Source organism: Mastomys coucha, unplaced genomic scaffold, assembly GCF_008632895.1.
Source record: "Mastomys coucha isolate ucsf_1 unplaced genomic scaffold, UCSF_Mcou_1 pScaffold22, whole genome shotgun sequence".
Classification (NCBI taxonomy): domain Eukaryota; kingdom Metazoa; phylum Chordata; class Mammalia; order Rodentia; family Muridae; genus Mastomys; species Mastomys coucha.
The window spans coordinates 42,219,460-42,230,639 of NW_022196905.1; the positions used below are offsets into that span (position 1 = coordinate 42,219,460).

The 11,180-nt window shown below is 39.9% G+C and overlaps 1 protein-coding gene across 4 annotated transcripts in view; it reads left to right on the forward strand.

Moving 5' to 3' along the window:
- Positions 1-8,539: 8,539 nt before the first annotated feature.
- The window catches only part of Pacrgl (parkin coregulated like), a 24,006-nt gene continuing 21,365 nt past the window's right edge, over positions 8,540-11,180 (forward strand). Inside the window, exons 1-3 of one of the 4 annotated variants that reach the window (XM_031342227.1) lie at positions 8,540-8,678; positions 10,417-10,484; positions 10,618-10,772. In XM_031342227.1, coding sequence (XP_031198087.1) covers positions 10,433-10,484; positions 10,618-10,772 — 207 coding nt within the window. In that variant the 5' untranslated portion in view covers positions 8,540-8,678; positions 10,417-10,432. Of the gene's footprint in view, positions 8,808-9,494; positions 9,600-10,416; positions 10,485-10,617; positions 10,773-11,180 lie in introns of those variants that run through there. The other 3 variants (XM_031342226.1, XM_031342228.1, XM_031342229.1) reach the window with 3 other exon arrangements.

Consider the following 11,180-nt stretch of genomic DNA (forward strand, 5'->3'; position numbering starts at 1 on the left):
CTCTCTCTCTCTCTCTTCCCTCTGTGCTTGTGTATACCACAGTGCAAAAGTCAGAAGACCACTTTGAGTGGGAATTCATTCTCTGCATACATTATGGTATGTCCTGGGGATTGGCTGATGGTTCTCAGGCTTAGCTTCAAGCCCTTTTATCTACAGAGTGATCTTGCTCAAGGTTGTGTAAAGGAACTGAAAGATACATTGAGGGTTAAGGATTTTAAAATTAGAAACATTCTACACTACAGGGACAGTCTACTGTCCTTGCGTATAATTAAAGTCCTACCAACTTCCAATGTGAGAAGTGTGATCTCTACCATAGTAATATTGACAGTGAGTGGGGCTTAGTCAAAGATAATTATTGAACCCCCTACTCCCTTCCTATCAGCCTGTCTAAACTTGTGAGCACTGCATTTAAGTTTGTCAGCTTTAATTTCCGTAGTTGCTCCATTTTTGGCTCTTATTTTAATATCTCCTCCTTCTTTGATTAAGTTCTGACATGTAGAGTTGTTCATTCTCCTCCTTGAAGAGCATGGGGCTAACTTCCATGATTTCTTCCTCTTGTGTGCACACTCCTGCCATGATCTAATTCTTCAAAATAAGACGCAACTACAGTTGCCCTTTACAGCACAGCCAAAATGTGGGCAGCATCAAAAACTATGAGAAAAGTATCTTTCCTTTACCGGTTGTAACGTTTTATAGGGGAAAACAACTAGACTAATATTTGAAACTAGCATCAATACACGAGTCATCAGAAGCAAAGTAAGAGTTAAATAGCTTCTACGGTTTGGCAAAGGCCAGCAGTTTAAACCTAGTAAGAGGAGAGGGGCCTCATGGTGTCAGTCATGCCGAACTTAATTTTCACAATCTCAATAAACCTTTGGAGTTCCCAGAAAGATAGTTTTACAGTCATCTTCATTGTAGCTTTATCAGATTCAAGTCAGACCTGTTGAACGGCAGGATAAAAGTGCATTCTTTTGCCCCTTAAGCACAGGTATTTGTTGCAGTCAAAAGCTAAGCCAACACAACACCATGCTCTAGGATATTACCGTTCAATTTGTTTCAGGAACAGCATAAACTGCCTTCAGCTCAAGCAGCCTTCAGAGCCAGTTGCCTAGTTATGTGGACTTTATTTTCCTTCTCATAGAAATTAACTAGTTGATCCAAAACTTATTAATTGTATATTCAGATTTTTGCTTTGAATCTGTAGTATATGTTAAAATGGAATAACAAAATCATTCTGTGCTTTCTGTGGTGTTTGCTTGAACAAGAAGACATATTTACAGAATTTATTGAATTCCCACTGAAGAACCTGTTATCTTTTGCATGGATTCTCATTTTCTTAATTCAATTTATTTTCATATTTGTGTATGTGTGCTTGTTTCTGCAATGGTGCCTATGGGAAAGTCAGATAACAGTTTTGCTTATTTGTGTAGTGGTAAGTTGTTAATCCGCTTTAAACTCCCAGGCAGGTGTTCAAGCCTCCTCCCAAATGTTTTGGATTTAAGAATGAAAGACACACACATGGAGCCTTATTTTTAATATGCCCTAAAGAGCTCAATCGTTGGGCATTTCCAAACCACTCTGCTGGTATTCCTGAATTATCTCTTACTAAAGTTTATACTTCATCTCGGCTACCCCAGACCCAGTTGGGAGAGTGGCTCCTGGGGCCGCACTTCTCTGATTCTTACATGGCTGATTCTTTTTGCTTTCATCCTAGTCCTTTTCTGGCAAGGTGATTCTAAAACCTCCTTCTACCCATAGTTCCTTGCCCGAAAATCTAATGTCCCGCCTCTGTCTCTCTGCCCAGCCATTAGTTGCCTACAACTCTATTTACCAAATAGGACCAGCTCCGGGCAGGGACCGGCAGCATCTCACATGCAGATGTGTGAATTCTCCTGTGATTTTGGAAGTTGAATTAACCCAGATAGTATTAGAACCAATTCCCAACATATTTGTCCTTACCCTTCTTTCTTTCTTTTTCTTTTTCTTTTGTTTTTTTCGAGACATGGTTTCTCTGTGTAGCCTAGGCTGTCCTGGAACTCACTCTGTAGATCAGCCTGGCCTTGAACTCAGAAATCCGCCTGCCTCTGCCTCTGCCTCCCAAGTGCTGGGATTAAAGGCATGCACCACCACTGTCCAGCTGTCCTTATCTTCTATTTTGTTTGAGACAGTTTCTCTTGTCTACCATCTATCTGGCTGGCTTGCATGGGCATTCTCCTTTGGAGATTCTTCAGTTTCTATCTACCATATAGCCATAGGAATCCTGGAGATGCAGAAGGATGCTACAATATCTGTCTTTACTTTTGTTCTGGTGATCTGGACTCTGGGCTCTCATACTTGTGAAGCATGTACTTTTCACATTGAGAGCTAAAGTATGATAACTCTGGTTAATAACGTTTTACTGTATGCTTGAAATTTGCTGAGTTTTAGTTTCCTTTCCTATTGCTATGATAAAATCTCACAATAAAAACAATATAGAGGAAAGATGCTGATCGACTTTATGTTAGGAACTTTGAGCAACAGATCATACAGCTCCTTCGTTCCTTCTTTTTTCCTTCTTGTAGCTCTTAAATTCCTCTGCTCCCTTTACCATGATATTCACTGAGCCCTGTCACTTTTATGGTTCTGTACTCAACAGTCACCTTTTCTGCATATATTGACAACACAATGAAAAGAAGCTTCTTTGAGCCAAACTGATAACAGCATTATTCTCCAGACATAAATATAGTCATTTAAAAAAGCAACTTGATAGGCACATCATGTGCATTTAGTCAAGTGACAACAGCAGCCTCTTCTAGGCTCTATAACTACCCTAGCTATAGGACTTTGAGAGGATTTACAATACCAGACATTTTCTCCTGTGGATCAGACATGAAAGGCAAACAGAAAGTATATGGTTGCACCAATGTTAGATTTGCCACTACTGCACTAAGGAAACCAGAAGACAGAAACTGGTTGAACAGTTGAAACATCCTTTGTATCTTTGTCTCTGTTAGAGACCAGAAATTCCTTAATTAGTCTGTGGATCCTGCTGTAGTTTCTTATTTTTCTTTTCTTTTCCTTTCTATTATTTTCCATTTTTGACCTTAATAAACTCCATTGCCTGAAAGTTATGCATGAAGATATGACTAAGAATGAGAAGCACCTGGAAACCTCATGGATGGACCACCTCTACATATCAACTCATCTCCCCATGCCTCGAACCAGTGACTACCATGGGTATTTTAAAAAGCCTCTAGACTATCAATACCTCATTTTTCTAGGAGTCACACATGATCACTGTGTCTTAAGCTCCCAGTATCAATGCTAAAGTAAAACTTCCTTCTAAAGTTCACACTTATATGGTCTATGAAATGCATTCTTCAAATTAGTGAAAGCAAACCACGTATCTCATTGAATTAGTGAAAATTCTTTATGAGACTATGATAATCCACCCTCAAAATACCTGAGTTATGAGTGAAACTGGCCCGCAGTCCCACTCGGGTCTGTGGGTCTCTTCAGCCGGAGGTTAGGCAGGACCTGCAAAACGAACCGGTCGAGAACAAAGAGGTGGACGCCAAGTAGAGTTCTATCAAGGCGTCTATTTACTTGGGGGTATTTCGAGCTTATATAGGCAGGTAAGAACTGAAACCGAAATCTTTAGAAACAAAATATATGCATAACATAAACATTGCGGGAGGAGTCAGGAAGGAGTCAGGAGGGAGTCACAAGTGAAGGTCACCAGAAGCTTGGATGTCTCCGGATGTCCTCGGGCAGTAGGCGTTGTTGCAGGCATAGTTGTATCTCAGAGTAAACTACTCGAGCAACTTCTTTCAGAGATAAGCTTATAGTCTGCAGAAGGTCTTTCTTCTTAATTCCCCAGGTGACCACCTCGGCGGAAACCCGCCAAAGTCTGGAGGCTGAACTGGGTGTGGAAGGCAACAAAGTTAAAGCCCACCTAGGGATAGGACACCTCCCTCACACTGAAGGACCTCTTTCCTTCATTTAAACACCAGTAGGCTCATCTTGTCTGGTTGGTTGGCAGTGTTGCACAGTGGATCTACAGTAAGTTAGGTTGTTGAGCCCGATGTCCGCTCCTATCCCAAACAAGCTACATAACAGTTTGGCATCATCAGAGCTAATCAATAGGAAGGAAGCCTCTAGCCCAGCCCTGGGTTTCGTCCTTTATTTCCTGTGTTTAAGACATATGATATCTTCGGCAACAAGTCCATACCAACACAAGAGTGTTGACAATCACCTGTGTTGTTTGGAAGCCCCAAAGTCTTGTCTAACAATAATTAGTGAAATAAAATACCTGGCACTGTGATTTTTGTTTAAAAACCTATGACTTCTGGGACTAGCTTGATCCAATCTGACTGTTTTCAAACTATATTTTCATTAGCTTACCAATGAACAACTTTCTTTATGGCCTTTTCAAATACCATTAGCTCTGTTTGCTTCTCCTCTATATCATTTTCTCCACACCCATGATCCTCACATAAAAGATTAGCTCATAATAAAAGTATATTGTTAGAATCAATGAAATAATGTTATTTGTTTCTCATAACTCTTTCAGAATGTGACTATGTAGAAATGTAAATGTTTCAGTGTGTCTTGGGTTAGTTTTCCTTCCTTTGGACACTGTGGATATATTTAATTATCTCTGTTCACTTAATTTATTATCACTTGAGGGGCTTATACCATAGCTCAATTGTTTCTATGTACAAGTTTGTGTTTATTTAGTTTATTATTGTGATATCTAACTGCTTCAGAAAAGAGACAGTGGATATTATCTTAGATCAGATCTCCTAAAGACAGGTCTTGGAAATAATCAGAAGAGATGATTGTTATGTTTGTAATTTATAGATGAGGAAGCTTTCTTGTTATTGTTTTTGTTTTTCCATTATTAAGGCAAAGCCATTGATACCACTGGTGCTTTCTTTAAAATTGCCTGGTAACTTAAAATTAATTCAACCAATCAGTAAATTACAAGTGAATCAAAACAATAAGAAGGTATCTTGGGTATTTAGCATGGCATACCTCCATTAACTAGTTCTTAATGTCATATAATGAGTATCAACATACTACAATAGTATGATTTGGAGAGATCTTATTTTTAAAGGTGTAGGAGACCCACATGATGTGATAATCCACTACGAGTAGTCTTTGAGGTTTTTAGGCCTGGGATGGACATACAGAAAGTGTCTCAGCCTGTTCAGCCTGCTACGAAGAAGGTACTTTAAACTGCAAAGTTTATAAATGTAATATTTATTTCTCACTTTTCTCTTCATTATTAGGCTAAGAAGTCTCAAATTAAGACAACCACAAACAGATTCTGTCTGATGAGGACTTCCTTTCTATTTCACAGATGATGCCGTTTCAAAGCATCCTTACACAGGGGTTGGGGGGAGAGGTCAGTAGTCTTCCTCAGGACTCTCTTTTATGGGCATAAGTCCAACTGTAACAGTTCCACAACTCTGGACAAATCACCTCTCCATGAGTCCACCTCCATCACCTTGAAGATAAGCATTTTGCTGAGGGGGACACAGACACACATATTTACATTATGTCAAAAAGCAGCTGTGATTTTCACATGGGAATATGGCCAGCCCTATATGCCCCTAGGTGTATGTGCAGGCTTAAATAGGAATGATCCCCATTTATATATTTGAAAGCTTAGTCACCAGGGAGTGGAACTTTTTGATAGGATTAGAAGGATTAAGAATTGTAGCCTTATGCAAGAATTGATCTCACTGGGGTTAGCCTTTGAAATTTTCAAAAACCTACATATGCATATTAGTCCCTTCTCTCTCTCTCTCTCTCTCTCTCTCTCTCTCTCTCTCTCTCTCTCTCTCTCACTCTCTCTCTCCCCCTCCCCCTCTCCCTCTCCCTCTCCCTCTCCCTTTCCCCTCTACCCCCTCTCTCCCCTTTCCCCTTCTCCCTCTCCCTTCTCTCCTCGTCCCTTTTCCCTCTCCCCTCTCCCACCTCCCCTGCCTCAACCCCAACCTTGTATAACACTGTAGCTTAGTTCCCGTATTCTAGCCACATCAAGAAGCAGAACTTGGTAGCTTCAGCCACATAGTTCTGGTTTTAGTGTCAAGGATACAAGAAAGATGTCATGAAATTTCCCTCCACAGTCAAGGAAAGCCACTGAGGCTAGGAATGTTTCAAGAGTATCCCTTCGTGGATGCCCAGAGAAGCCATTATATTTAGACAAGAAGGTGAAACCTCAAGAGATTGGAGATGCCACTCATACCAAAGAGAGCTGCAGATGCGGGAAGTGGGCAGCCAAGAGAAAAAAGTGTGTTGTAGTCAACAAAGCTGGAGTGATCTGAAGAACATTTTAACATCAGACATGGCGAATCAGAGTTTGACATTTGCCCTGCTGGTTTTCCATCTTGTTTTGGTCCAGTTGTTCTCATTATGCTTCTTTTCTTCCCCTTTGTAACCTAATGCATATTTTGTCCCACTGTATGTGGAAAGTATGAGCTCTCTCTCTTTTTAAAAAATTTTCAAGGGATTTTACAAGGGATCACAGATAAGAGATTGCCTTGAGTCTCAGAAGAGACTTCGAACTTTAGCCTTTTAAACAATGTTGAGATTTTATAGACTATGGGGACTTTAGAAGTTGATCTGAATACATTTTTGCATTATACAGCTACAAGCCCATGGGAGGCAGGGAGTGAAATGCTTATTAATATTTATTATTTATGTATTAATATGATCCACTAACAATATCCAAATATTTATTAATATTCTCCACTAAGTAAATACAAACAAAAGCCAGAAATAAAGAGCCAGTTGACATGGTTCATACCAATGAGTTTCCCAAGGCAATAGTACTAAAACTGAGTCTGTAGCAGCAAAAAGAATTACAAAATGAAATTGAATAAGAATGCCCACCCAGGCTCATTTATTTGAATGTTTAGTAACCAGGGAGTGGAACTCTTCAATAGTATTAGAAGAATTAGGAGGTGTGGCCTTGTTAGAGGAAGTGTGTCACTAGGGGTTGGACTTTGAGCCTTTTAAAAATCCCCATCTAGCCTAGTGTTTCTTGCTCATTCCCAGCCTGTGGATCAGGATGAACCTCTTCCCTCTACTCCAGTGTCTTCCATGCTGGTGTGCTACCTTCCATGATGATAATGGACTAAACTGTAAGCAAGTCCCCAATTAAATGCTTTTTTTTTTTTTTTTAGGTAAGAGCTGCCTTGGTCATGGTGTCTCTTCACAACAGTAGAACAGTGATCAAGAAAGTAGAAAAATCAGTATTTTACTCTCCAATAATTCCCAAACATTCATTAATATTCTCTGCTAATTAAATTCAAATAAAAGCCAGAAATAAAGAGCAAGTCGATATGATTCAGACCAATGACCATCCTAAGGAAGACAGTACTAAAAAGTTTCTGTGGTAGCAAAAAGAAATTTCAGTCTATTCTGTGGTTTCAGATTTTTTTCCATGTTGGTAGATACATATGGCACCTTTCCTCATCCCTTTATTATATAAAATAAAGCATTACCTTAAATCTAAAATAAGGTGAGAAGGGGATTCTCATACACTCTCGTGTTCGATAAAACTTGCACCTCACCTCAGTTCCTAGTTATCATCACCCACATGCTTTTGGTCGTAAAATCCACTCTTCTGTTCAGACCTCTTTCCAAACCTCTATGTCTTATCCAGCTGCCTTCTGGTCAGTCTCCTGTGAATTTCTTAGAATCTATTCAAACTAGGATGATCCAGAAAGCACTCACCATTTTTCAATGATGGCCTGATAAGGTTTTTATACAACAAAAACATTGAAGTGCAAAAGTTTTATTTAGAATTAAGGGAGGTTTACACAATTTGTGTCCATTTTTTAAAAATAAAGAACTGTAAAATTTTGTGCATCATACATGGTCTGAGGTCTGAAATAAAACATAAAACTTCTGCCCCACACTTGAGGAAAAAGGTAAGACTTCAGGCTTAACAAAGAATTTTAGAGAAGAGTGAAGTAGAAAGGTCTAAAAGAGTTTGATCTTTTAACAGATATTACCTAAATTATTGCTGATGGAATTGCAAAGGAACACATTCTCCCCTGGCACCAATTTCATCAAAGTAATCTGAAGGACCAAATAATATGTTTATAGCTATAAAATTAAGAGTATTGTAAAATTATAATTATATATGATGAAATTAGAACATCCTGCAGTTGAATGTAAGAGCATATTGAATAGTAATATACAGGAAAGAATTTAACCTGACAGGAAGCTAAAAGAAACCCAGAGCTGTCAGGACTTAAGGCAGTCATATTGGAACACATTAAAAATTCCTGAGAAGCTATGAGATAAGCAGACTGGAGAGAGGTAGCAGGACCGGAGAACTAGAGCGAATCAGCGTCTCTTCTCTGGAAACTAAAATGTAAAAGTCCTTTCAGGTCTTCCCGGGGCACCTTTGTCACCCGAGAAGGTCCACAGGTGCGCTTTATGAACAGCGGCCCTTGGAACGCCCCCTAGTTGCCAGGCAACCTCCTGAGCGCCTCTGTAGCCTCCCTATCATTGGGTCAGCGCTAGCGGTGCGCTTTGACGTCACTGCGCGGCGCCGGATGTCTTGAAGTTTGTTTCCTGAATCACGATTGCCCGCGGCTGTAGCAGAGGGTTTTGGTGCGGAAAGCCAGAGGGAAGCCCCACGAGGGCTGTAGCGAGCGCCGGTAGCGGCGGGAGAGGCGGTAGGAGCGAGCACCAGAGGCCGGAGCCTCGGTGTGGGGCTCTCTCATGTCGGCTTCCCGTGGATAGAGCCGCTGGAGCTTGTTGCTAAAGTCCCTAGAGCACCGGAGCTCCGGGAACTTGGCTATACTGTAATTGGGATTCGCTCATATCTCTGCGGTTTTTTGTTTGTTTGTTTGTTGTTGTTTTGTTTTTTTGTGTTCGTTTGTTTATTTTTCCCCTATAGCGGCGTCTACACACGTCCTCGTTTTTAACATTAATATCACCTGGAGCTGAATTGAACTTAGGAGCTGGGAAGTGGGTTGATATGGTGATGGGAAGTTCGAAAGATGGAAAGCAGATTTTACTTCATGCTAAACAAGAGGATAGGGTTTTTTGTTGCAGTTTGAAGGGCCTTTGCAGTTGGACAACAGCTTCGTTAACTGAGCGACTTTCAACTTTTTGGACCGCTCTAGGTTTCTAATTAGAGAATAGAAGATGACGATTAGTGCCCTGATCTTAAAGTAGTTGCTACTGAATTTTGGTATTTGTAAAGCAAAGATAGTGTGTATTTCCTAGCATATACAGCTGCCGCTCCCCTCCCCCCAAGCTCTTTTAGGCAGAGGCCCAATGAAAGCTAGGTGTGTTGTGTTGTGTTTGTTGGTTAAGCCTCTGACATTGTGACATAATGTAAGCCCTCCATATGAAGTTGAATTCTGTATTCTGGTCTGTCTATTTAGAGTCCTAGGAAAGAAATGAGGGGTGACTTGGTAGTATTTATAGCAGTACCTTTTTCACCTTTTTATTTCCATTAGTCACTACTATATCACACCACCTACCTCAAGTCATTTAAAGAACAAAGTAGTCTAAAGATGAAGTAAACCTTTTTCTTTCACAAAATATAGGAGGCTATGCTTGTCAGTGATGGAATAATATTCATTCAGGTCGATATTGTTTTAAATCAAACATACTAATGTTGTCTTTGAAAGTAAAAAGTGATACTTTTAACAGTTAAAGATTATTTTTTTAACAGCTATGGTGTCACATGCCTTTAAGGACTCCTAGCACTCCAGACATAGGCAGGTAGATGGCTCTAAGTTCAAGGCCACTCCAGGCTACATAGCAAGTTCTATAAAATGAGACCCTGAGTCAAAAACAAACATCTAGTATTTTGGAAATATCCTAGAGGCTTATAGACCAGCCTAGTAGTAGTACCTCTAGGCTCCAGGTTCAGTGAGATAGCCTGGTTCACAAAATGGTGGAGAGCAACATCAGAAGATACTCAGTGTCAGCCTCTGGCCTCCATGGACACCTACTTGCAGACATTAATGTGCATGTGTACAGATACATAATGCAAAGTACCTTGAATACTTAAAACACCTTAGAAGCTCTGTTTTCTAGAATGTTTGAAAGCTTTTCACGTGAAGAGATTCAGTGGCTTTGAAACTGATTTAAAATGTAAAGTAGGGCCAAGGAGATGGCTCAACTGGTAAAGAATCTTATCACACAGAACCCTTTAAGAGCTTAGGTGGTGATCTGTCTGTCATCCCAGCACATGTGAGACACTGATGAGGAAATTCCTGGTACAAGCTGACCAACCACATTAGCCAATAAGGGGAGCTCTAGGCTCAGTGAGAGACCCTGCCCCAATACATAAGAAGGGAAGATGTTGAAAAAGATGGCCTCCATACCCACATCTGTACATAACTGTATTCATTTTGGCAGATCAACAGATTCTGAAATTGTTTTATTTACCTGCAGGGGTGAAAGAAAAGCTATGCAGAGATCAGAGTGCTCTGGAAGTGTGCAGTTGAGAAACAGAGCAACAGGTACAGAATTTTACATTTTCAAAAGGGAGAGGCCAGGTTTGTTAGTGATGCATCCTGTGTTCCATGTGGATACAGGATCAGTTTCTGTTTCATTTCCATCTTTTGTACTGATGTTCTGCTAGTTTTTTCCTAGGTAGTAATGATCAACGCACGTCTTCAAGCACACAGACGAAGCACAGGACTACTGTTCAGAGGAGCAAATCGTCCTCATTAACTAGTTCTCCAGAGGCTTTAAGAAGAGCTCATCCTCGGCCAAGTGATAAACTCAATCCTAAAACCATTAACCCTGTGAGTACAATTTCCTCATGCAGTACATTTTTACTTATTACAAAAGTGCATTATATTTTTATGCTTTACAGTGCATTATACTTTAAATCAGTACATTAAAGCAGTACACTTTATAGGAATAGACATTTAGCTGATTCCATTTTAACTGTTCTGAATGATCTCTTGGGTTTCCTTTTTGCTAAATTTTAGCTAGCTATATTAATTTTGTTACCTTGTAAATTGTAAGCTTTTTTTTCTGTCCTACTTTCTAATGTCAGAGAACTAACTTGAATTCAGCTGCTGTGGAATGGAGTGGTTCATTCATGCCATTCTGTGCTCATATAAAACACTTTTTTTTTTCTTAGATATTTTCTTTATTTACATGTCATATGATTTCTTCTTTCCCAGTTTCCCCTCCAAAAAACAAAC